Raw genomic sequence first — 23,254 nt, 5'->3', positions numbered from 1 at the left:
GTCAGAGAGGGAACAGCCGATGGAGAGATGGCCTGGAGGAGATGAGTGGGGATGGGATCTAGGGGGCAGATAGTCGGGTAGAAGATTGGGGATTGGGCATGTTCAAGAGACGGTGGCGCAGAGAATTGATTGCTGATGGTGGTCGTTTTCTTTACAAAGAACGATTCAAAAACGTCAGCTGTTAAGTCCGATGCAGGTTGAGGGGGTAAAGAAGAGCAGAAAAGGTTTTAAAGAGGGTACGAGGGTCAGGAGAGTTGTTGATTTTAGCGTGGTAGTAGAGGGAAGAGAGAAAAGACTGATAGAGAGAGAGATTGGTAGGTTCTTTTGATTTGAGTCACTTTCTCTCAGCAGACCTGAGAGTGGCAGGATGCTCACTGAGAACATCAGATAACCAGGGGGCAGAAGGAAATGCACGAGATGACCTAGATGTAAGAGGGCATAAGATGTCTAAGCAGGAGGTTAGGGTGCAAAAGGTGTGGGTGGGGGTGTTAGCATCAAGGAGAGAGAGCTGTTTAGGGGGAGGGAGAGTGGCAGAGACTGCAGAGGATAAGTGGGAGGGAGAGAGTGATCGTAGCTTGCATCGGAATGTGACCAGTGGGGAAGCATGTGTAGTGTCTGGAGAAGTTAAGTCGAGTTTAAGAGTGATGAGGAAATGATCCGACGTGTGCAGCGGTGTGACCTGGGAGTGATGGGTGAAGCAATAGCATGTGTAGATAAGATCAAGGGAGAGATCTGTGGGAGAAAGTGTAGTTATTGGAGACGGCACTGTTATACCCGTTTAAATCACGCAATTTAATTCAGCAGGACACGCCTTCCAATATCTACCAATAACATGCGAAACAAACGCAACTATCAACATGTGACTGAGCGGACGTGAACAAAGCAACGAAACTGCGTTAGACTCAATAAGACACGATTAATCAATTACACTTACGAGTTTCAGTTGATTCTTAAGCTGCAACAAACTGCTCCTCCCACAAACTGGGCTTAGAACAACTGTTTAAATTCTTTAGCTGGCGTTGGACACGCCTTCCAATATTTCCCAATAACACGCGAAACAAACGCAACTATCAAAACGTGACTCAGCGGACACAAACAAAGCAAGGAAACTGCGTTAGACTCAATAAAACTTGATTAATCTAGGGAATAAATGTTTGTGCCTCTGTAAAGAGAGTCGATCCTGTTTGTAATGAACATTTACATCATCAAATATCAAGTCTTGGTATGAACACAAATAATGACTGTGTGCATGAGGTCTTTGTCTCTTTGTCTTCTTGGAACAGAAACAAAAGCTGAACTAGAGGAGCTGATGACAGACATCAAGACGCTGGCTAATAAAGTACACTTCAAGTTAAAGAGTGAGTTCCTCATCCACATCACAAATATTATACTCAAATACAATTCAAACTTCTTATTAGTTACCAATGCAACAAGGGTATGAGCATTATTTAAACAAATATTATTTATCTTACCTCTACATTCTTGCACATTAAGATTTTTATAAGATGTTAGTTTGCACAGTGTCCATAATCATGTCTTCAAAACTGAAGTCGTTGCTTAAATATGGCCAGGGGTTTACTTTATTGTCTTCAGCAGTTAGAGTTCGATAGGGTTTCAGTTTAGAATGCACCTATATGTGCACTATGCTGAAGTTTAACTTCGCTGTCGCCATTGCTCTTCTGGTATCGGTGCAAACTCAAACCCATTATTCACTGGAGTAGTTCCAGTGTTACTCCGCGTTCTTTTTTCCTTGCCATGTTTTCATTATTTTTTTACTCAGTCATGGATGTGATTTTAAATATAACGTTGTACAATACATCACACAAATCATACTTAAGTACAAGTAAATTACAGATTTTAAAAGCTACAAGTACACAAAAAACCTACTCAATACAGTAATGCAAGTAAATGTAATTTTTTACTTTCCACCTCTGCTCAGTAGTGTCAGTAGTGAAGATGATGCTGGAAGTCTTTCAGATTGACATTCCTGAAGCGTCTCAAACTCTGCAGCATATCTGCACAGATCAGTCTCAGTCATGTGTCTGAAGCTTAACGCTTGCAAATGTCTGGACTGTGTCTAGTGTCAAGTGTTCATATACATGTCAACGATGTGTATAACCCCTCTCCTGTTTTTGCCAAGTGGTTGATATCCTTAGGACAACATCATGTTGACCCTGAGACAACATTTAAATCAATCAGATTTCAGAAATAAGTTTAGTTTATTTTAAGTTTCACAAGGATGAGGTCCTTCAGACCATTGTTTTTCATTTATCATTTCACTCTGATTTTAGGGTAAGTTATGGTTAGGGAAGGGGTTTGGTGTGGGTTTAGGTTTTATTTACAAAAATGTTTTCCTTTGGTCAACAAAATAAGTTATCCTGAGGACATCAACCACTTGGCAAAATCAGGTTGAGCATGTCTGAATACCAGGGTGAACTCAAATCCTCACAGTCTTTTATATTCTCTTTTCACCTGCGACATTAGATTCTTTTTTGGTAAATAAGTCATTAGGTGTATGTAATTCTTCTGCCAAACAAGAGCCACGGTGGTTTATTTTGCATGCTCTTCTTTATTTTTCTGTATTGTTTTCTGTTGTTCTTGCAGTTATGCAACAGAGTGTAGAGCAGGAGGAGACCGTGAATGTGAGGATACGTGAAACACAGGTAAGATCGCTAACACAGATCTTCTTCTGTTTACATCTGTACAACATGTCGCTGGTTTGACAGCACTCCACCCTGTCACGGAAATTTGTTGAAGTGATGTGCGAGTATAATGCCACGCAGTCAGACTACAGGGAGCGCTGTAAAGGACGGATCCAGAGACAGCTGGAGATCAGTGAGTACACACGCGCACACACTCATGGGCGGAGCTTGCTAAAAGATGTCATTTAGGATAAAAAAATACATTGATATTCTCAACTCCAAAACAAATATACACCTTTGCTTACGTGACATGAAGTCTTGTAAAAGTGAGCAGCTGTTAACGGTATGCTCTCGTTTGTTCAGCGGGACGAAATACAAACGATGTGGAGCTGGAGAGCATGTTGGAAAGTGACAATCCATCCGTCTTCACGTCAGGGGTAAGCGTAAACTCTCATTCATTTTCTCCATGCTATATATTCATCCACAGGTATGGATCTTTTCTGGGCTCTATCCACACATCCACTGGCGTAGCCCCCATTAAGAAAGTGTGTGGGGGGGATACTGCTGGTTGTTGTACATGTGACCTTTGCAAATTTGAATTTTGCACTACATGTTCATGGATATGGTGATGCTGGTGGAGAGTCAGGTCAGAGCAAATATCTGAAATTGTGTTTAAATACGACACAACTTCTTGCTGTGGAGAAACCGACAGATGACCATACATAAAAGTTTGTGGACTAAGTAAACAAATTAATCAATCGCTATAGTGCCCTTACTTTCAAGCACTATTCGCATACATTATCAGCAGGATATGGGAGAAATGATATACCTGTCATTTGTAACGCAAAACAAAATGTGAATAAAAAATTACACCAGCCCTAAACAAAACATTGTGTTTTTACATGGTTTATTCATTTGGTAGATTCTTTGTTCCAGAGCGATTGATCCAAACAGTTTTACTGACTTCATCAGCCTGAGAATCGAACACAAGACACTCTACAGAGCAACACCTTTTCATCTTGCGCTCATGACTAAATCCACTTCCATTTATTACTACTCGTGATAGTCCTTTGACAGCAATAATTCAACGACGTGAATGTTGTCAGGTCATCATAGAGTCCAGTGTGACTGAAGAGGCTGTGAAGGAGATGAAGATGAGACACAGTCAGATCATCCGGCTGGAGAAAAGTCTGCGAGAGCTGCACGACATGTTCATGGATATGATGATGCTGGTTGAGAGTCAGGTCAGAGCACATGTCTGAAATTGTGTTGAAGATGAACATATATGAAAGAGTAGACATTACAACCTGTGGTGTCAATTGTTTTGCATCATTGCATCACCGACATTCAATGCTAAATGCACTCTTGTTGATCTCACATTGTAAATTGCATTTCATAGCGCAAGCACATTTTTAGACACTCTCTTGAGTACTGTGGCGCTGTATTCTGCTTTGCTGTATTGAAGTAAATGATATTTTGATATTACTAATGACACGTCAGATAATCCTAAACTTTCAATAATCTGATCCATCACCTGTTTGAATTGTGGTTTCAGTTTTTGGATTTTCTTTATTCCAACATGTGTGTCTGCTTTATTCTCTTGTGAGATATATTTATGACACTTTGTGTTGACATTAAATGATTTGTTTTCGTTGTTTGGTTAATTTCACAATTTCATTACCAAAACAAAATCATGTGTCATAATTATATTTAATGTTCGACCATGACTTCAATATAAACACATTGTTTTATCGCATTTGTTCTGTCTTGCAGGGCGAGTTAATGAATAATATAGAGAAGAATGTATGCAGTGCTCAGGATTATGTGTTGAAAGCCAAAGAAGAAACCAAAGCAGCAGTGAAAATGAAGAAGACAAACAGGACGGTGAGAAACTGCACAGCACAGCACAGCCAATCCACTCAACTCTTCTTTTCCCTTTTTCTGCTGCTTTCTATCTCCGATTGGAGATGATAGATAAAATATGTGGAGCACTCAGTGGATTACGTTTGGAAGGCAGTTTCAGGCCTGAAGAAAGCCAATGACTGAATCACTGCCGCCTGTCTGGATTAGGGGTAGTCTCTTCTTTCTCATTATAGTTATGTTTATTAATTTATAAAGCACATTTCAAACAATGGAAGTTGGAACCATAGATATATTAAAATACTATTTAAAAGAAAGAAAATTAAAAGCAGAAGCAAAATTATCACACTGGATCAAATCTATAAAGACATATGTAAAGATATAAACACCTTCAATTAAAACACTCAGAATACAGATATGTTTTAGGGAAGATTTGAAAATGGAGACAGAAGGGGAAGATCTAATATTGAGAGGAAGACTGTTCCAAAGTCTTGGGAGCAGCCGCCTAGAAAGCCCGATCACCTTTCATTTTGTAACGTGAATGAGGAACAAAAAGTTAGAAGAGCGTAAAGATCTTGAAACATTGTGCGGAACAAGAAGATAATATATGTACTGAGGGGCAATCATAGCGTAATAAACCCTCTCCAGATGATTTTCAAGATATGACATGTCTCACAGCTGCCAAGCAATAATAATCTTATTCAGTTCAAAATAGAATTTCTTCATCCAGGCTGAGATATCTCAAATGCATTTGGGGATGTCAACAGGCCAGAGCAACACACTATAAATCAATAGGTTGTTTTGAGAAAATGAGGGAGTAAACCCCGCATAATAAACACAGAAGATAACATGGCAAATGATATAACACGAAACAAAATAAGAACACAAACAGAGTAAAATAGAGCAAAGGAGTGCTGTGCGCATGTGTTTGATATATTTTGTGCTGGGTCATTTTGTTATTTCTCATGGAAACTCACGTGAAGGGAACCGCATAGAAGATCCCCGAACGCGGGTTTCAAATGCTGACAGGCACGGTCATAAATCATTATACACCATACAACTATATATACTATATGCCTAGCCTTGCCATCAGATCCGGGATTTAATTCTGTAAATCCGCGCTAATTCACGCCACATGAAATACAGATGTGGGGAGGTGAATTAACGTAGGCCTAATTTCTAAATCACACGAGGTCTCCAGATAATACTAATCCCGTTCGAAAAGGTCTTAAATTACATTTATCATAATGATCATAACAAACAGAGAAAGAACAACCGATGAAACAGTTCCCGTCTGTGTTAACACAACAAGTGCGCAACGGTTTTGTGTTTTCTAACGTAGCCTATTCAAATATTGAAATGTCTAACCTGTTCCGAAGAAATAAAGCCATGTCTGCATCTGTTTACAATCCTTTCAGATCACAGAGTTCACCCCACCTTTGAAATGCCTCGCCAATATTAATTTTCGCACTTGTCTGCTCACATTCCCTGTTTCTTTGTAAACTGTCATCATTTCGTTCCTTCTTGTTTTTCACGAATGATGAATCCCCAGATGTCAACACTGCTTGGCATTTAAAAGTAAAAGTAATAAACGCTGCAATAAATAATACTAAACTTTGTATGAAATCCTACCCAGCAGTTGTGAGTTCACATTTATAAATCGTCTGTCACTCGCAGCATCGACGCGCTGGCTAACAGCCGGATCCTCTTCATTCTGTGTTGGAATTTGACGAAATTACGCAAAGATGAAAGACATCATACAAGGATCTCCGGGAAAGACGACCCGACAGGGCAAATCACAAACCATTATTTCAAGCTTTCCGCGATAAATCCAGCAAGGTTAATGACACAGTTTTAAACTCTGTTCTTTCGTGTATTTGCTCAATAATTAGTTTTAGCCAATTTTTACTCAAAAGAACTTGTGGACTGCTGCTTTAATTGTCTAATAAATAATGGCGATTATAACAGTTAATTGTCTGTTTTGGGGCTTTGACTAATTGTCTGTTTTATGGCTTTGGCATTTAATTCTCATATTTTTTCTTTATTGATGAAATCATTTTCACACATTGTTGTCATTATTTAAGGTAATCTTTTGCAAGTTGTCCCTAAATATAAATACACTTAATACATATTTAGCTCATGTAAGGGGTCATATTAGTACTGGACCACATGTCTGTAGTGGCTGCAAAAAAAGTCAATTCCTATCAAATCCTGGAGAATAGCATCCTTCACTTCCCTGTATAAATGTTTTGGAAATGTATGTTTTCCCTGGCAGTTCATACTGCTTATCGAAGTTTTGCAGCATTTCTTTAAATTCATTTTTTTCCACCGTATTGAATGGCTGCATTTCCTTTGCAATATATCGCGTTACACTGTCAGTTAAGCAGCGCCATCTGATACTGTCTCGTTTAAACGGAGTCGTTCGATCAAAAGCCTGCGTTATAGGCAATTGACGAGAAGTATGCGTGGTCGGTGATGTTTTCACCAGTTCGGCAAATTCAGTGGATGTGACTTCATGTGGGTCCGTAAGTTTGTGGCGTTAGAGTGTTTTGCGGTTATTACTCTCTTACACAAACGACACATTGTCGTATCAATGTCTTTGGGTTGTCCTTTTTCGTCTGGTTTGAAACCAAAATATTTCCAGATCAGTGCCATCGTATTCTGCTTTGAAACTAGATCCATTTTAAATGCGGATACTGTACCACTCAGAGTCAGATGATACCCGTGAGCTAAAACAACAGCACTGTTTTCCACGCAGACGACAGAGCGGTGGATGTATAGCTCCCCCCTTTGTTTTCTAGAGAGATGTGCAATAATTGAGGTGATCTGAAATCACCCCCATGAGGTCAAACAATCGCGATGAGTAATATGGCATAAGGCATCTTTCATATGCAGGATTGAAAAGTAACATGTTTGGAAAACAATGTAGTTTCTGTGTACCATTTGCCATCACATTCTTTGTGCGAAATACTAAAGTTACAGTATAACAAAGAGCAGGTGTCCCGAAACAACAGGTCACAACCCAGGACGGGGCCTTGGACAAGTTTTTCTGGAAAAGTAGCTGCGTAAAAGCACTATATTAGTTATCGTGGGTTTTGCCCTCTAAGGGCCACAATCCACATTTACATACAGAAGTGGGCGTGACTCAGACAACCTCGCTTCCACTTTTGTACCAGGACTGTCTCACTTCCAGCGCGTCCGATTTCACAGAGTCTGAGCGCATTTCCAAAACACTATCGATCCAAGAAATGCACAGAAATTGCTCAATGAATCATTTGCTAATGTACGTCGCGAATCATTAGTGTTGCTTTATGAAGAGGATCGGATTGCAAAGGGCTGAAACATATGGTTTTGACATCACCCCCTCAGGCTTCTGAAAAACTAAGAATTTTCCAGCGCAAACATCCCTTAAAACGCTACTGTCGTGCCATATCCACCCTAATTCCCCAAGCCCCCAACCCCCAGGTCCGCAGACAAAATTTAAACCCAAAACAGGTCCGTGGTGTATAAAGGGTTTTAGGGACCCCTTACAACTAAATTAATGCTGTGTTTTGTGATTTTAAAGGCATACAGAAAACAAATAGTGTGAATTGAATAGAAAACTGTTTTCTCCTCACAGAAATTGATGCTGATAGGGGCTTGTGTGGCTGTTTGTCTAATCACCGTCATCATCGCATTAGCCATTGGACTGAGCTAAGCAGCAGTTCTTCTTCAGCCATTCCAACATATTCTTCCATACATGAAGGAACCATTTACAATCTTTTGCATTTTATTCAGTATGTTTACAGTTTACCTGATCTTTGGTATGTGAGCTATGTGCTATCAATATCAGCTTCACTTGATTTTTCATGTATCCTGTGTTTTACAATTTACAAAGCACTTTTGATTCAGTTTGCTGCTTTACAGTTTTCATTGTTGCAAATCAGATTAACATACATTAGAATTAAAATGACAGATGAAGAATCAAATAAAGACAAAATATGGTATAAAATACAAAAGGTATTATTCTACACTTTCTCTATACAATTTACATTGATGAAACATTGATTGTTTAATTGAAGTATATTATTTACAGTATTAAAATGTGCATATGATTTACAAGATTTACATTTACATTAAGTATCAAAGTAAATATCATTTCTAGATTTACATTTAGTCATTTAGCAGAGGCTTTTATCCAAAGCGACTTACAAAGAGTTAGGGAGCAACAAGCGATCACAGTTAAGGGGCGTTCACATAACAGCTATTCATTCACATTTTGTTCTTCGAAGCCTTCGATTCATGATCAACTTCAGAACTAGTGTTTTCTACTACACTTCTGCCAGATTCTTATGACGTGGTGCCGCGGACTGACCCTTCCTGCAGTGACTTCCCCTGGGCATCTCGGCAGTTCCAGATGTGTTTGATTTTTTCCTCTAAAAGAGCTCATTTCTCCAGCTTGGCATGTCCCCTGTTCTCGTCGGTGCAACACACTCATCTAGGAGGGGGACAGACACGATGTCTGCGTCAAGTGTTTGGGTTTCCAGCACGCAGAATTTGTGGATATGTCCTGCCCGCACTGTAGGCAGATGACAATTCAGACGTTCTGTCACGGGTGGCTGTGTTCCCTCTAGACCCAGCCATCATCTCGTCTGCTTCCCGTTCTGTGACAGCAGTGGCTATGGCCCTGCCATCTGGTATGGCGAGCAGCGAGGTTGATATGATGATTACTGTGAGCGTTAATCCGTCAGCCACTCTCGCTCGTCTGACCATTCCCCAAGAGACTTTACCACCCAGTCTTGTTCCTCAACCATGTATTCGGAAATGGTGCGTGATGATTATGAGATGTCCCTTTCAGCAACAGAGGGTGATTTACTGGCATCCGACTCCAACGCTTCCTCGGAGCTCCCTCCCTTACGGGGTGTTGCCCAGGAAGAAGCGGACGTCGAAATGTAAGCCATGCTTTCCCGGGCCGCCATCAGCATTGGGTTGCAGTGCAACACACTGTCTCTTCCCCAACGCTCGCGGCTGGATACGTGGTACCTCGGTTTTGAGCACGGCACCCATCTCGCAAGGGGGGCTGTTCGGTGATACTGTCGAGCATCAGTTCTCGACAGTATAGAAGCAGACAGAGGCTATCAAACATATTCTCCCCCGCCCTGACTTGGCCGCCCTCCGGCCGTCGAGACCCTGTGCACCGTCTGTTTCCCAGCAGCCTCGGTACTCTTCGATGCCGGCTCTGGCACCCCCACTCAGGTGTTCCCCCGGAAGAAGACGTCCAGGAGGAGACCACCACCCCGTCAGCAGCCGCAGCGGAAGCAGAAGCAGCCCAGCTCTGGGACACCCTACCTATCCACTGGAAGGTTACAATTTTGCAGTAGCGCTCACGTCTGACACGCCCAAGCCAGTCACTGTCCCTTCGCTAGAGATTTTGACGCGCCACATCGCTGTGACACTTTTCATAGGAAACCCATCTGTCGGTTCGACACAAAGTCGAGAGACCGACAGAAAGGGAATGTCTGGGTTACGGATGTAAACTCAGTTCCCTGATGGAGGGAACAAGATGTTTCCCTCATGCCACAATGCGTGCCACCCGCTGCAGCAGTCGTGAGAGGCTCTCAAGCTCCTGAGCCCAAAGGTGAATGAATGCAACTCGCAGTCTCCTTTTTATACCCGGGTATCCAGGGGAAGAGTCCAGCATGCAAATTTCATTCGCCAATTTCATTGGCCTTTTCTAAGTCTAGTCGAATTTGATAAATTGATAGAAACTGGATCTATGTGCAGATCTAAAAGAAGTTTGATAAATCCAAAAAGGTTCAATCCAATTTTGACTAATATAGCACTTTTACAATGTTGGAAGAAAGAAAACACAGACAAAAAAGTTAGTATTAGTATTAAAATAACTCTTGGTTGAGATAAAAACATGAGCGTGACATGGCAAGGCAGGAACAGAAACTACATTCAATAACCGACAAGAGACAATGGCAACCACAGGGGTATAAATACACAGTGAAAGTGATAAAGTAGGGTGACCGTACGTCCTATTTTTCCCGGACATGTCCTCTTTTTGCGACAAAAAAACTGCGTCCGGACGGGATTTCTTAATTTCCTTAAATATCACCTGAATAGCACCTGAATAGTGTTAACGATGCCCAAACGTAAATGTAAATTCACAGATGAATTACGAAGAAAATTCCCATGTTTTCGTCTCCGACGTAAGTCACCCCCCAATGCTGCAATGGACATCACATCATCATGCACCGTTTCCGATATGTGGTTGAGGATCGAGACGGTCAGACGAGACAAGATACGAACGGTCCGCGAGCCAGTGGCGGACGGATTAGCGCTCACAGTAATCCTCACATCACCCTCGCTGCTCGCCGAGCAGACGGCAGGCCCGTAGCCACTGCTGTCACAGAACGGGAAGCAGGCAAGGTGGCTGCTGAGTCCCGTGGGAACAATGTCTGAATCCACAACGGCCATCGTGTTCGTCCCCCGTCCTCGATGAGTGTATTGCACCCATGAGAACAGCGGGAAATGCCACGATGGAGAAATTTGCTCTTTTAGAGAAAACACCCAGGGGAAGTCGCTGCAGGAAGGGACAGTCCGCTGCATCACGTCGTAGAATCCAGCAGTATTTTGCTTGAAGATCTGTAGATCTGCTGTTCAGTCATAAGCGAAGGCTCCGAAGCACAAAGGGCGAATGAAGAAGAACCCAAATGCAGGCAGCAGTGAACGGGTAACAAGAAGTCGTTAATAAACAAAACAAAAACTCACAATGGGCTGTAATAACAGACAGGACTAAATATAAAAAACTTGAAAACAACACTTCCCACAATGGGGCACAAACAAGAAAACAGAAAACTAAACTTACTATAAAATGAACACGATATACTTGGGTCTGGTAAAGTTGCCAGTAATGTCTGACTACTGGAATGGGTCTCCAGGCTTTACAGTATTGGCTTTCCTACCACTGTATTGTGGAGCAGGAAGTTTCATGCCATATCTGCAGCACTTCATTTAAGTGACCCTAAGGTTGATGCTGAAAATATGAGGAAGAAAGGGATCCCTCATTATGATCGGCTTGGGAAACTGAAGCCACAGGTTGCAGATTTTTTGGCTACTTTCATAATGTACTGCGGCCGCCAAAATGTTATTTATATTCTAAGGATAAATGTTTATTTATGAGATTCTTATTGTGTATAAATACTCGGATGAATACCTGGGAACTCCAGGTCCGGCCCGTTCTCAAAAGTGTGGGGAACGAATCTGACAGACAGGCTACAGTACAGGGAGGGCCGCAAGAGCTCAGCTCAACCAAAGAGAAAAATATAGAGGTGGGTGACGGCCGCTCGGGAGGCCCGGAGGGGACCACTGGAAGGCCGGACGGGACCGGCGGGGGACCACTGGAAGGCCGGACGAGACCGGATCAGATGCCACAGGGAGGCCGGACGAGACCGGCTCGGAGACCACAGGGAGACTGGACGGGACCGGCTCGGGAACCACAGGGAGGACGGACGGGACCGGCCCGAAAGGGTCTGGAAGGGTGGGCGGGACTGGCTCGAAGACCCTAAATGACCGCACGGGACAGGCTCGAAGGACATCAGAAGGTCGTAAGGGACGGGTTCACTGTGGCGTCCACGCCGTTTCCTGGATGGATGATCCACCAACTGGATGATGATAACTCAAGTCCCCCTCGGTGCCCCCCGACGCGGAATTCGGAACCCATCGCTTGGATGACAAAATTAACTAGGTCCTCCAGTGGATATTCCCCCACATCGGGGAGCATAATGAGGGCGTGCAGATCATAATCCAAACCAGTCAGAAACAAGCGGTTTAAAAAGGGATCGCTACAACTCACCCGATAACACAACTCAACAAACTCCTCAACAATCTCCAGAGGGCGGCCATTCTGGATCAAGTTCATCAGGCTGTCCTTCGAAAAGAAAGTATTAACCCATCCAGGCTGAAGTGTCATCGTTGCAATTAGGTCGGTTATTCTGTCACAACTCAACACGGATGAGGACGAACGGAGACGCGGTTTAATGAACCGAGGTTTAATGAAACAAACACAGGAGCAGGAGAACAGAGATGACACAACCAGGTAGACAATACAATAACCAAACAGGAACTGAGGAACACATAGGGCTTAAATACATAGGGAAACACTCGGGGAAAATAATGAACAAGGCAAAACATATGGGGAACACAAGCAGGGGACAGGCTGGAGTTTTACACTATAGTTGTTCCAAACCAGTATAAATGTCTTTGTTCGGTTGAACACAAATATATTTGGTAGAATGTTAGAATCTGAAAATTCTTTGGCATCATTGACCACCATAGCAGAAAAGATCATAATGGTAGTCAAAGGTGACCCAGAAGTTTTTGCTTTCCTATACCTCCCAAAACATCTTTTGAGTTCAACAGAACAAAAAATATATACAATACCAATGAAACCATTCAGATAAGCAAATACAGGAATATAAACGTCTTTTGGCTGTTCTTAACTTTGATTTGACACCAGAAAATAATTGGGCTAGTTTTATTCCTCTTGGGCAGGTTTTGAGGGGTCATTGGGATGCTTTCAGGAAGCTAGTTAGCAAGATGCAATGACAAGGTAAGCTAACGTTTACATGATGACTAGCTAGAATTCATTGATGGGATGGGACTATTATGTATTTAAATGTGTTTAATCTTAATATTTTTGTATATTCAAACTAAAATACTTTTTGCAAATCACCCTCCTAATTAGATCCAGTGTTTCAAATACATCCATTTGAAAAACAAAATACAATCAATTTTTAACAGTATTTTGTATGTAAATGCATTTAATCTTAGTATGTTAAATTAAAAAAATTCTAAAAATCAGCAATCTAGTAAAGAGGTTGATTGTAAAAAGTATTTTGTATTTTGAAAATTACAAAGACATTTTTTCAGAATGTTAAATTCTACTTCTGTAGTTATTTTGGTGAAATTAACTAAAAAGTAATACAGGTCTCATGTGACGCATTACAATTCTGAAACAGTAATATTGTAGGGTAAGGGATTACTTTTAAATAACAGTAACAAGTAATCTGTAATGTTTTACAGTTTTGAAGTAACTTGCACAACACTGTTTACTGTATATAGTTCTGTATCTCATATGGTGATTATGCCACCCAAGTAGTACGCAGTAGAAACTTATGTTTGTAATTCAACTGCTTATGCCTATTTCTTTATTTGTATATACAGTACAATACCTAATGAGCAAAATGTGTTCTTTATATGCATAGATGTTATTTAACATTTCTCTGTAATACAGAAGGTGAGTTGTTCAGGTCAGAGACAACTAGGCTGAATCTAAATCTACATCAAAACATCAGATGCTAAGAAATAAATGTAGCCCAAATTGTTTTCTCTTTCATTCTTACACAGCTTAAAAAATCAAATTCTCTCAGTTTGGGGATTATAGAGTCTGTGTGACTGCCAATGCCAACAATTCTCTTTGCCCACCACTCTGTTTGCTTGGTTGTTGACACATTACTGCCCTTCGGCCTGTCAAAGTTGCCTTTGTTTGATTAATAATGGAATTATTTCATAACAAGTCTCTTGACACCAACCACTTCTGTTTTAAGCTGCATCAATAAATGTTTTTTGTACTGTTCTTTAGTAGCTATCTGAGTCGGTCCTCATAACAGAACCTGACAACAGAATCTTGAAACAAAAGTAATAATTAAAAATGAATAAAAAACAATATTTATTTGTAAGAAGGGCACATCATTAAATGTATTAAAGGGCTGCAAATCCAGGGGTTTTCTGCAATGTAAAAATAGTCAGAGGTATCCCCAGAATGTCTCTATAAAGTTTCAGCTCAAAATACACATATCTTTCATCACAATATGTTGAACATGACTATTTGTGGCTGCAATGTAAAAACGCGCCGTTTTTGTGCGTGTCTTTTAAAATGCAAATTGTGCTCACAGTTACAAGAAGTAACTCAAAAGTTGTAAAATAACAACAATCATCACTCATACAAGTAAAATAACATTATTTACACGTTTGAGTGAGGATATATAGATAAAAAAAATATTAAAGTATGGATTAAATAGGATTGTCAGAAAACCAAAAAAAGCAACCTACCTCTCCCATTGAACAACATTATAAAAGGGAAGAGGAGGGGACTGCACAGGAAGTTTATTCACCTAGCTTTTATTCCATATTTAAAGGGGAAGGACACATTTAGATCAGGTAATCACAGAATGAACAATTTTGGGTGAATTATTACAATATTTATTAGTACACTTTGTATTCCGGTTACATTCACCCCCCAGAATGTACACAAAATTTTAAGAGTAAAAACAAAAGAAAAGTGTCATGAGAATCACTTGGTCTTAACTGTTTTTTTTCTGATGTGAAGACCATCAACAGAGTTAGCTACCCAATCAAGGGATACAAGTATAAAAAGGATTTGGCCGAACCTCTACAAATGTTGTAAGCATACACAAAGTGCCCATTACATTTTGAAAAACTCACATAACCAATAAATATATATATAATATATATATATATATATATATATATATAGGAACCTCAGGACTTAACAGGAGATTTATACATGAATAATAGGAGATGCAGACTTCTCACCAAGTAAGATTTCAAGTCGATCCATTGACTCTATCAAGCTCACAGGATTAATTACTCTACCAAGCCTGGTAACGTAACGATTGTCAGGTTTATGGTCAACCACATGATCATGTGTACTCGTAGGAACGGCAGGTGAAAAAGCACTTGTTACAGTGTAAGAATTAAATCAACTTGTGCTTCAGAAACAGTGTGAGAAGAATGGGACGAGACCCAAGAAGCAGTAAGATCATCACACACTGCTATGTGAGAAATGATTGACAGAGATTCTTCATGTGACAAATCACCAGTGACATGCTTGGTCGACTCTGCAACAGCACATACAGATTGAGAAGGTGTGGGACAAGGACTATCACCAATACTTTCATCAACAGAAATCTCAAACTCTGTTGTGGACAAGTTAACTGGCAACAAGAGATTTCGATGTACTACTTTTTCATGTCCAGTTCTGTCGCGGATCCTATAGATGTGCAGGGAAGGTTCAGAAGCAACAACAGAATACATGGTGGGCACCCATTTATCGGCAAGCTTCCGTTTACCTCGACAGCCTTTGTTGGCGATGAGATCTTGATCACCCACTGAGAGGGGCAATCCCTTGACCCTCTTGTTGTACAGAGCAGACTGATGTGTCTGTTTAGCAGTAGAGTTCTTTTGAGCCAGCACCATAGCAGATTGAAGATCACTGACAAGAGATTGAACGTAATCATTGTAATCACAAATTGACTCATTGCAAAGGACACTTTGAAACATCAGGTCAACAGGTAATCTTGGCACCCTCCCAAACATCAGGTAAAAAGGGGCGAATCCAGTTGTTTCTTGGGCAGTGCAGTTATACATGAAAGTCATTGTTTGAATTAACTGTGGCCACTTGTGCTTAGACCTGGGTGGATGCGATCTCAGCATGTTGAGAACCTTTTGGTTCCACCATTCCCCATGGGGGGTACTTGTCAACGCTGACAAGATCAAGGAGCTCTGCTATCAGCTCGCTCTCAAAAGATGCTCCATGATCCGAATGGATATGTTGGGGGAAGCCATATACACACAAGAAGCTATCCCAGAGTTTCCTAGCAACACTCTTAGCAGATTGGTTTTGACACGGAAAAGCTTGAGCTAGCTTGGTGAAATTCAACTCAATTTCTATAGCGCTTATTAAAATTTTCATTGTTACAAAGCAGCTGTACATGAGACACATTGACTACAAGTAAAACAACTAAAGTAATACGCCTGTAAACACAAGAAAAAGGTGAAAACACAAAAGACAAACATACAAATGCTCCACACACACACACACACACAATATGCATACATACTTACACACACACGCAAACACACGCACAGTGAAAGCACACATTTGAGATAAAGCAGAGCCCCACAGGTCAAATATTAAACAGACTATAAATTCCTATATGCAATATTAATTATGTGAAAATTCTGAATTCTAAAGTAGCCCCCCCCCCCCGTCAGGCAAATAGTGCAAAACAGTATGCAAACTGTGGCGATGTCAGGCATCTTCAGGGAAGACATGGCGTGTGAAGCCAAGTGCAAGGCAGAGACAGGCAGGACGAGATGGTAGGGGTTAACAGGATATTTAATTAACAAGAAACACTATAACAAAAAGGCAAAACAAAACCCACAATGGGGAAAACAAGACTTGAAAACTAAATACAGAAATAAGAACACGGACTAACTATACTAAGAAAACAAACACTGGGAACAAACACTAAACTAAGACTTACTAGACACAGGGAAAACAGGAACAAGGCAAGGAACAAGAACGGGCATAAAACAGCTAACATCCACAATGATACAGCAACAAGGAACGGGCAAGGTAAGACTTACATCAAACAATGAACGCGCACCAGACAATGAAACATGAGGACTCTTTATAGGGAGAGATAACAAGAGGGAACAGGTGCAAGGGATAACACTCAAGGAAAGCTAATTAACACAAACTAGGAAACAGGAGGGTAGGAACGATGACGAGACAAGAGAGAGATGAAATCGTCTCTCTCCCACATGAAACAGAGGATTCTGTATGATTCCACCTCTAAACCAAGAAATACCTGACAAGGAGAGGTGAAACCATGACAGGCGAGGAACCCAAAACTCCAATCGTGAAAAAAACTCAGGAGAACCCAGGCCCAACCAGGGGAGTCCAGTTCCCCTCTGGCAAAAGCTGCTGCCTATGCACAAGCTCAACAGTGCTTGACAACAAGGCTAAATAAAAAATAAATACACTTACTAATAAGGTATTATTATCCAGCTGGATAAAGCGTCCTTTATCCAGCTCTATCATCTCAGCTCTTGTCAGGTCACCACTTCCCATTCTCAGCTCTGCCATCAGGTCTGGGCATGAACTGCATCCTGCGGTAACCTTGGAACAAAAAGACAAGACTGGCTGAGAGTAGAGTACTGTTCTGCACTCTTTGATGCAACAAGTACATCATTTGTTGTTGGATGTGTTCCTGGTTCCGGTTGATCTAAATAATGCAGCCTAAATCCTCTGAGGATTAATATTATGAAAGTGTAGTGAATGCAAGATTAAAAAGATGCATCTGTAGTCTAGATATTAACTGTCAGAGTGTGTCTGCCTCCCGGACCGTGCAGGGAAGAATATTCCAAAGTTTAGGCGCTAGATAAGAAAAGGATCTACCACCTGCACTTAATTTTGAAATTCTAGGTATTACCAACTGACAGGACGCCTGAGAGCAGAATGCACGTGGAAGACTGTAATACTATAGAAGTTCACTCAAATACTGCGGGGCTAGACCATGTAGGGCTTTATAGGTAATAAGCAAGATCTTAAAGTTAATGCAATGCTTTAAAGTTAACCAGTGCAAGGTTGACAGAACCGTTATATGCTCATACTTTTTTGTAAGTGTAAGAACTCGAGCTGCCGCGTTTTGAACCAGTTGCAGTTTTTGTAATAGGCCTGCAGGGCAACCACCTAGAAGTGCATTACAGTAATCTAGTCTTGATGTCATGAATGCATGAATTAATTTCTCTGCATCTGACAGTGACAGCATATGACGTAGTTTAGATATATTCTTAAGATGGAAAAATACAATTTTACAGGTGTACATGGCTCTCAAATGACAGATTACTAATGAATAGAACGCCAAGATTCTTAGCTGATGACGAGGATTTTATGGAGCATCCGTCAATAGCTAAGCAGTATTCTTGGTTGTTACGTATGGCGGTTTCCGCTCCGGTAAGTAACACTTCTGTTTTGTCCAAGTTCAGTAGTAAACAATTGTTACTCATCCAGTTTTTTAAAATCGACTATGCATTCCATTATTTGGTGAAACTGCTGAGTTTGATTAGGCTTCGAGGAAATATAAAGTTAAGTATCATCAGCATAACAGTGAAAGCTAATTCTGTGTCGCTTTATTATATCTCCTAGAGGTAGCATGTATAATGCGAAGAGCAGTGGCCCTAAGATATTGAGTCCTGTGGTACACCCTCCTGGACTTGCTATTTGCAGGACACCTCATTGTTTATTGCTACAAATTGAAAACGGTCAAATAAATAAGACTTAAACCATTTCAATGCTATTCTGTTAATTCCAACGTATTTTTCGAGTCTATGTAGAACAGACGCGATTTCTTTAAGACTGCAAGTGAAGCTCAGCTTCCCCTATAATTGTCAAAAAATGAATGGTCAAATATATGTACTATTATGTTAACATTTTATTGACAAAAAATGCGTTAAACACGTTCATCTCGAACGAAAACAATTTCGTTCAGAATCAGCTACTTAGGTCGGCTGACTCGATTTCCTTCTCATTCATTCCCGTAGCGTACAGTGCATTACTCTGTTGAAGCCCAGCGTCCATTGACTTCAATGGAGCTGCTTTAAACAGTTTTTTTCAGTGCTTAGAAACAAGACGGTCATTGGATAATGCTGCGATAATGTTCCGCCCACGGACGCTCAGCGTCTCTGGGATGAACGGAGGAGTGGGCTGGCCTGGACTCCGAGCGTCTGCGTGATGATTGGAGGGTCAGTCATCTCTTTTTAATCCACTTTTATGTCCTAAAACGCTCTTTTTTGGGGGTCGACAGCTTATAAAAACGTATTTCTTTTTTTTTTAGCTTGTTTGCTATACACATTGTCACATATCAGCTTTTAGACATTTTTTTTTGTTATAAATCATAAATGACAAGTAGGCGGCAGCTTCTCGCAATGCAAAGAGACTGTTTGTGTGGGCGTGGTCTTCAGATTATGATTATCACTCTGTGTCTCCATTTCCAACTCAGTCCCATCGCGGATTTTGCATGTGTAGTCGAAAGACAAACTGCTGCAACCTTCATCGTATATTTCACACAATTTCACACCACATTCATTGTTTCAGTTTAACGTAATTCCCATATTTCCTCCCGTTGAGTTAAATATATATATATATATATTGGATCGTTTGTTCAATAATTAAAGTCACTGGAAAAGACGCCTAGTTGGTACGACAGGGTTACAGAGCATTTTCTTGAAAAGGAACGTAGGGCAGAATTTACATATGGACAATTTTTATGATTTAGGCCGAAAATGAGCTTCCCCTCTTTAAAAGATCAGCAGCCGCCACTGATGTAGAAGTATGCTGTGGTCAATGGTGTCAAAAGCAGCACTAATGTCTAGCAGCACCAATAACGAAATACAGCCAAGGTCAGACGCTAAAAGCAGATCATTTGTAACTCTGATCAAAGCAGTCTCTTATGACATGCTCGAAATCCAGACTGGAATTCATCATTAATGTCATTCCTTTGGAGGAAGGAGCATAACGGAGTTGAAACTACTTTTTCCAGAACTTTAGATATAAAAGGTAAATTCGATATAGGCCTGTAATTCCCTAGTTCTTTAGGGTCGAGTTTGGGTTTTTTGACAAGGGGCCTTATAACAGCCACCTTAAAGGCTTTAGGCACATGTCCTAATGTCAGAGATGAGTTAATAATACTAAGAAGAGGATCTATAATTTCTGCGAGCATCTCTTTCAGTAGTTTTGTAGGAATAGGATCTATCACACATGTTGTTGATTTAGATGATCTAATGATTTTAGAGAGTTCATCGTGGGGTGCTGTAGTTAGTTTGTTCATCGGGTTTCACTTCTGGTTGCATTGTTATAATTTTTCTCTAATATCTTGGATTTTACTAGTGAAATAGTTCATAAATTCATCACTGTTCATTAGATTGTTAATGATAATCTTAAATCCTTAATTTTTATATTTTTATTAAGCCTTGTTGTGCAAGCACTGTTGAGCTTGTGCAGAGGCAGCAGCTTTTGCCAGAGGGGAACTGGAATCCCCTGGTTGGGCCCGGGTTCCCCTGAGGTTTTTTTTCTCGATGGGAGTTTTGGGTTCCTCACCACCGTTTGCATACTGTTTTGCACTATCTGCCTGGCCGGGGGGGCTGCTTTCGAATTCATACTTGTATTCAATGTGTCTCATGTACAGCTGCTTTGTAACAATGAAAATTGTAAAAAGCGCTATAGAAATAAAGTTGAGTTGAGTTGAGACTGTTATGCTGATAATCAGGGCCCGGTTTTTCAAAAGGTTTAATCCGGATAAAATTGATCCGGATTTAGTAATCCTTTTTTTGCGATCCGTGATTCGAGTCCGGTGAGTAATTGTGAATTAGCGCCAGCTGTGCACACACTGGGCTCGAATCACGTAGGAGATGGGGAGCATATAAATGGAACGAGCGACCGGACCGTCGAAGAGAGAGGACCGGGCCCAAACTTGTTTTATGTTTGTATTTGTATTTGTTTATGTTTGTTCGCCGGCGGTCGTCCGTGAGGGGCCGCCGGCTGTTATATTACTTTATTAAATGTTTAAAATGTCTTCCGGTTCCCGACTCCTTCCTTCCATTTTATGGAGATTTATTACAATCGGATTGGATCAATCTGATCCGGATAGGAACTTTTCAGGATCACCAAATCTGGATAACCAGTGCTGGATAACCAGGGCTCAAAAAGGATAGGAAATCACAATGTAGAACTATAGATATGTAAAGAGCAACAAGTAGAATAGCCAGTGTAGGGTCAATATCAGTTTATTTTTATTTGAAATGAAAACACACACATTTAAAAAAACTAAAAACAAGAAAAACCCCACCCCATCCTCTTCCAGCAGTCCGCTCATCTGAGACCTACAACACAAACAATTGAGCAATTGAGCGTTTAAATGGAGTTCTGAGAGCGGAAACACCGAAAGCAAGCATGCAACATAACCCTTGCCTGTATTGTCCTGCACAACATCGCTACTGAGCGTAATGTCCCTCTCTGTGCTGACAATGATGCACCTGAGCCCCTTGGAGACCCTAACCAACCTCCTGCATTCTGCCAGAACGAGCAAACAGGACGTGCAACAAGGGATGAAATAGTTAGACACTATTTCTGATCTGGAATTTTTTGGATTTCAAAAATCAGTGATGGCCATTCTTTGCATTTTTTTGGTTATTCTGTAATCATTGCATGCATCACTAATACATATTCTAAAAACAAAAATATTTTCGCTGGTGATGAATATATATATCAATTTGTGACAGAATAAAATGTATTGTTTTTGGTCAATTTTGACAGCTGTTTGGAGGATTATCTTATAAGGCCAAACTCTTTCTACTTTGCTGTAGGCCTATACTGAAAGGCTGAATACGTTAAAACCTACCTAATCACTGTAGCCCGACGGATGAACAAATAAAATTAAAACCTTATGTATAAATAGAATATCTTGTAAGATACTGCATGATCCAAATATAGTATTATTTGATACATTTTTTAAGTTTTCATTACATTTTGGGCATTGATTCCACGCTGAATCCACCCTTATGATGGGATCAGTTTAATCCAGATTTTTTGGATCAAAGTGATCCAAATCCTACAAAAAAGTTCTGAAAAACCCAAACTAAAGGTTTGATCCGGATCAAAACCAAGATTGGATTACGTGATCTGATCCGATTATGTAATCCGTTTTTTCTTTTGAAAAACACATTTTCAAGATTTGATTCAATCCCTTATCCAAAATCCTAGTGGATTACTTTTGAAAAACCGGGCCCCGGTTATCGTTGGATCTCACAAACCGAAAACATCAGATCAAAATTTTAAATAGGCGCTATCTTTATAAATAAACCACAGATTTGAGCTTTAAAAAACGACATTCTCTACTGAACAACTCTTAAAACTACATTTCGTGACACAATAACAATAGTATTTTGAAATTATGCTGCCTTTCAACCGCCTAGCACTTGCCCTTCCCACAAGAAGCGGATTTCGCCTGAGGGAATGTATTCAAAATGTTCAAGCAGCAATCTAGACGCGGTAGACGCGAATTTGACGCTTTATCAGCGTTTGGTGTGAACGCAGCATGATTCAATATTAGTTTTTAATATTTGTTGATGCAATAAATGCCCTGCTTGCAACTAGCATAGTTGCAATCTACTACGACTGAACTAATTAGGCTTTTACATTTTTTGTACGTTTCGTACTCGAGCTCAGACTAGAAAAGATACATTGTATGCTCTCTCTATTTGTCAGGGACATGTCAAAACATTAATATGAAAGGACTTCAGTTGATTATCTATGTTACACGATTAGCTTGCCTCGGCTTGCATCTGAATGGCTAACCACAGCTGGCAAATTGGCGGATGCATGTGGCTTCGACTACTCAAACGTAACCGAGAATGTAAAAAGCTGCATTATCGCAGCTAGCCAATCATTTAGTGCACTTTTCTGTCGCTAGAAACTAGCTTAGAAATGTAAGGAAGTTTATTTCAATGTACGTACCTTGACATGCTTCCGCAAGATGGAGGATGAATTTTTGTAGGCGGTGATGAAGTTCTGTTTTGGTAAACAGAGCAAACACTTGAAGCGAAAACTATCATTAACTTGTTCAGAAAAATTAAATAGTCTGTCGAGGTGGGGCCACGGGTTGGCACATTCCCGGGATGGACCTGCTGCGTCCTCTTAATCCATCGTCTCTTATCTAAATCTGACCAGGGAGTTGACTTTGGCGGAAAGCTGAAGGTGATTGCTGATAGGCTGTCCCAATCAGTGGCACCTGCACAATCCAATCACGTTTGAGAGGGAAACAACAAATTGAAAAAAAATCTTTTTTACTTTTTTTATTTTTAAAAGAAGTAACGGGTACTCACTGTTATGGATAGAAATG

At 40.6% G+C, this 23,254-nt stretch overlaps 1 protein-coding gene across 3 annotated transcripts in view; it reads left to right on the top strand.

Moving 5' to 3' along the window:
- The window catches only part of stx1a (syntaxin 1A (brain)), a 47,495-nt gene extending 38,981 nt beyond the window's left edge, over positions 1–8,514 (top strand). For 2 of the 3 annotated variants that reach the window (XM_056756403.1, XM_056756404.1), the window contains 7 exons: positions 1,284–1,358; positions 2,605–2,663; positions 2,727–2,835; positions 3,006–3,079; positions 3,749–3,886; positions 4,416–4,526; positions 8,122–8,514. In XM_056756403.1, coding sequence (XP_056612381.1) covers positions 1,284–1,358; positions 2,605–2,663; positions 2,727–2,835; positions 3,006–3,079; positions 3,749–3,886; positions 4,416–4,526; positions 8,122–8,199 — 644 coding nt within the window. In that variant the 3' untranslated portion in view covers positions 8,200–8,514. Of the gene's footprint in view, positions 1–1,283; positions 1,359–2,604; positions 2,664–2,726; positions 2,836–3,005; positions 3,080–3,748; positions 3,887–4,415; positions 4,527–6,179; positions 6,342–8,121 lie in introns of all 3 variants that reach the window. The other variant, XR_008907451.1, reaches the window with a different exon arrangement.
- The last annotated feature ends 14,740 nt before the right edge of the window (positions 8,515–23,254 follow it).

Source organism: Triplophysa dalaica, chromosome 9, assembly GCF_015846415.1.
Source record: "Triplophysa dalaica isolate WHDGS20190420 chromosome 9, ASM1584641v1, whole genome shotgun sequence".
NCBI classification, from domain to species: Eukaryota; Metazoa; Chordata; class Actinopteri; order Cypriniformes; family Nemacheilidae; genus Triplophysa; species Triplophysa dalaica.
The sequence above is the reverse complement of the archived record's forward strand: the minus strand, read 5'-3'. Positions and strand labels throughout refer to the sequence as shown.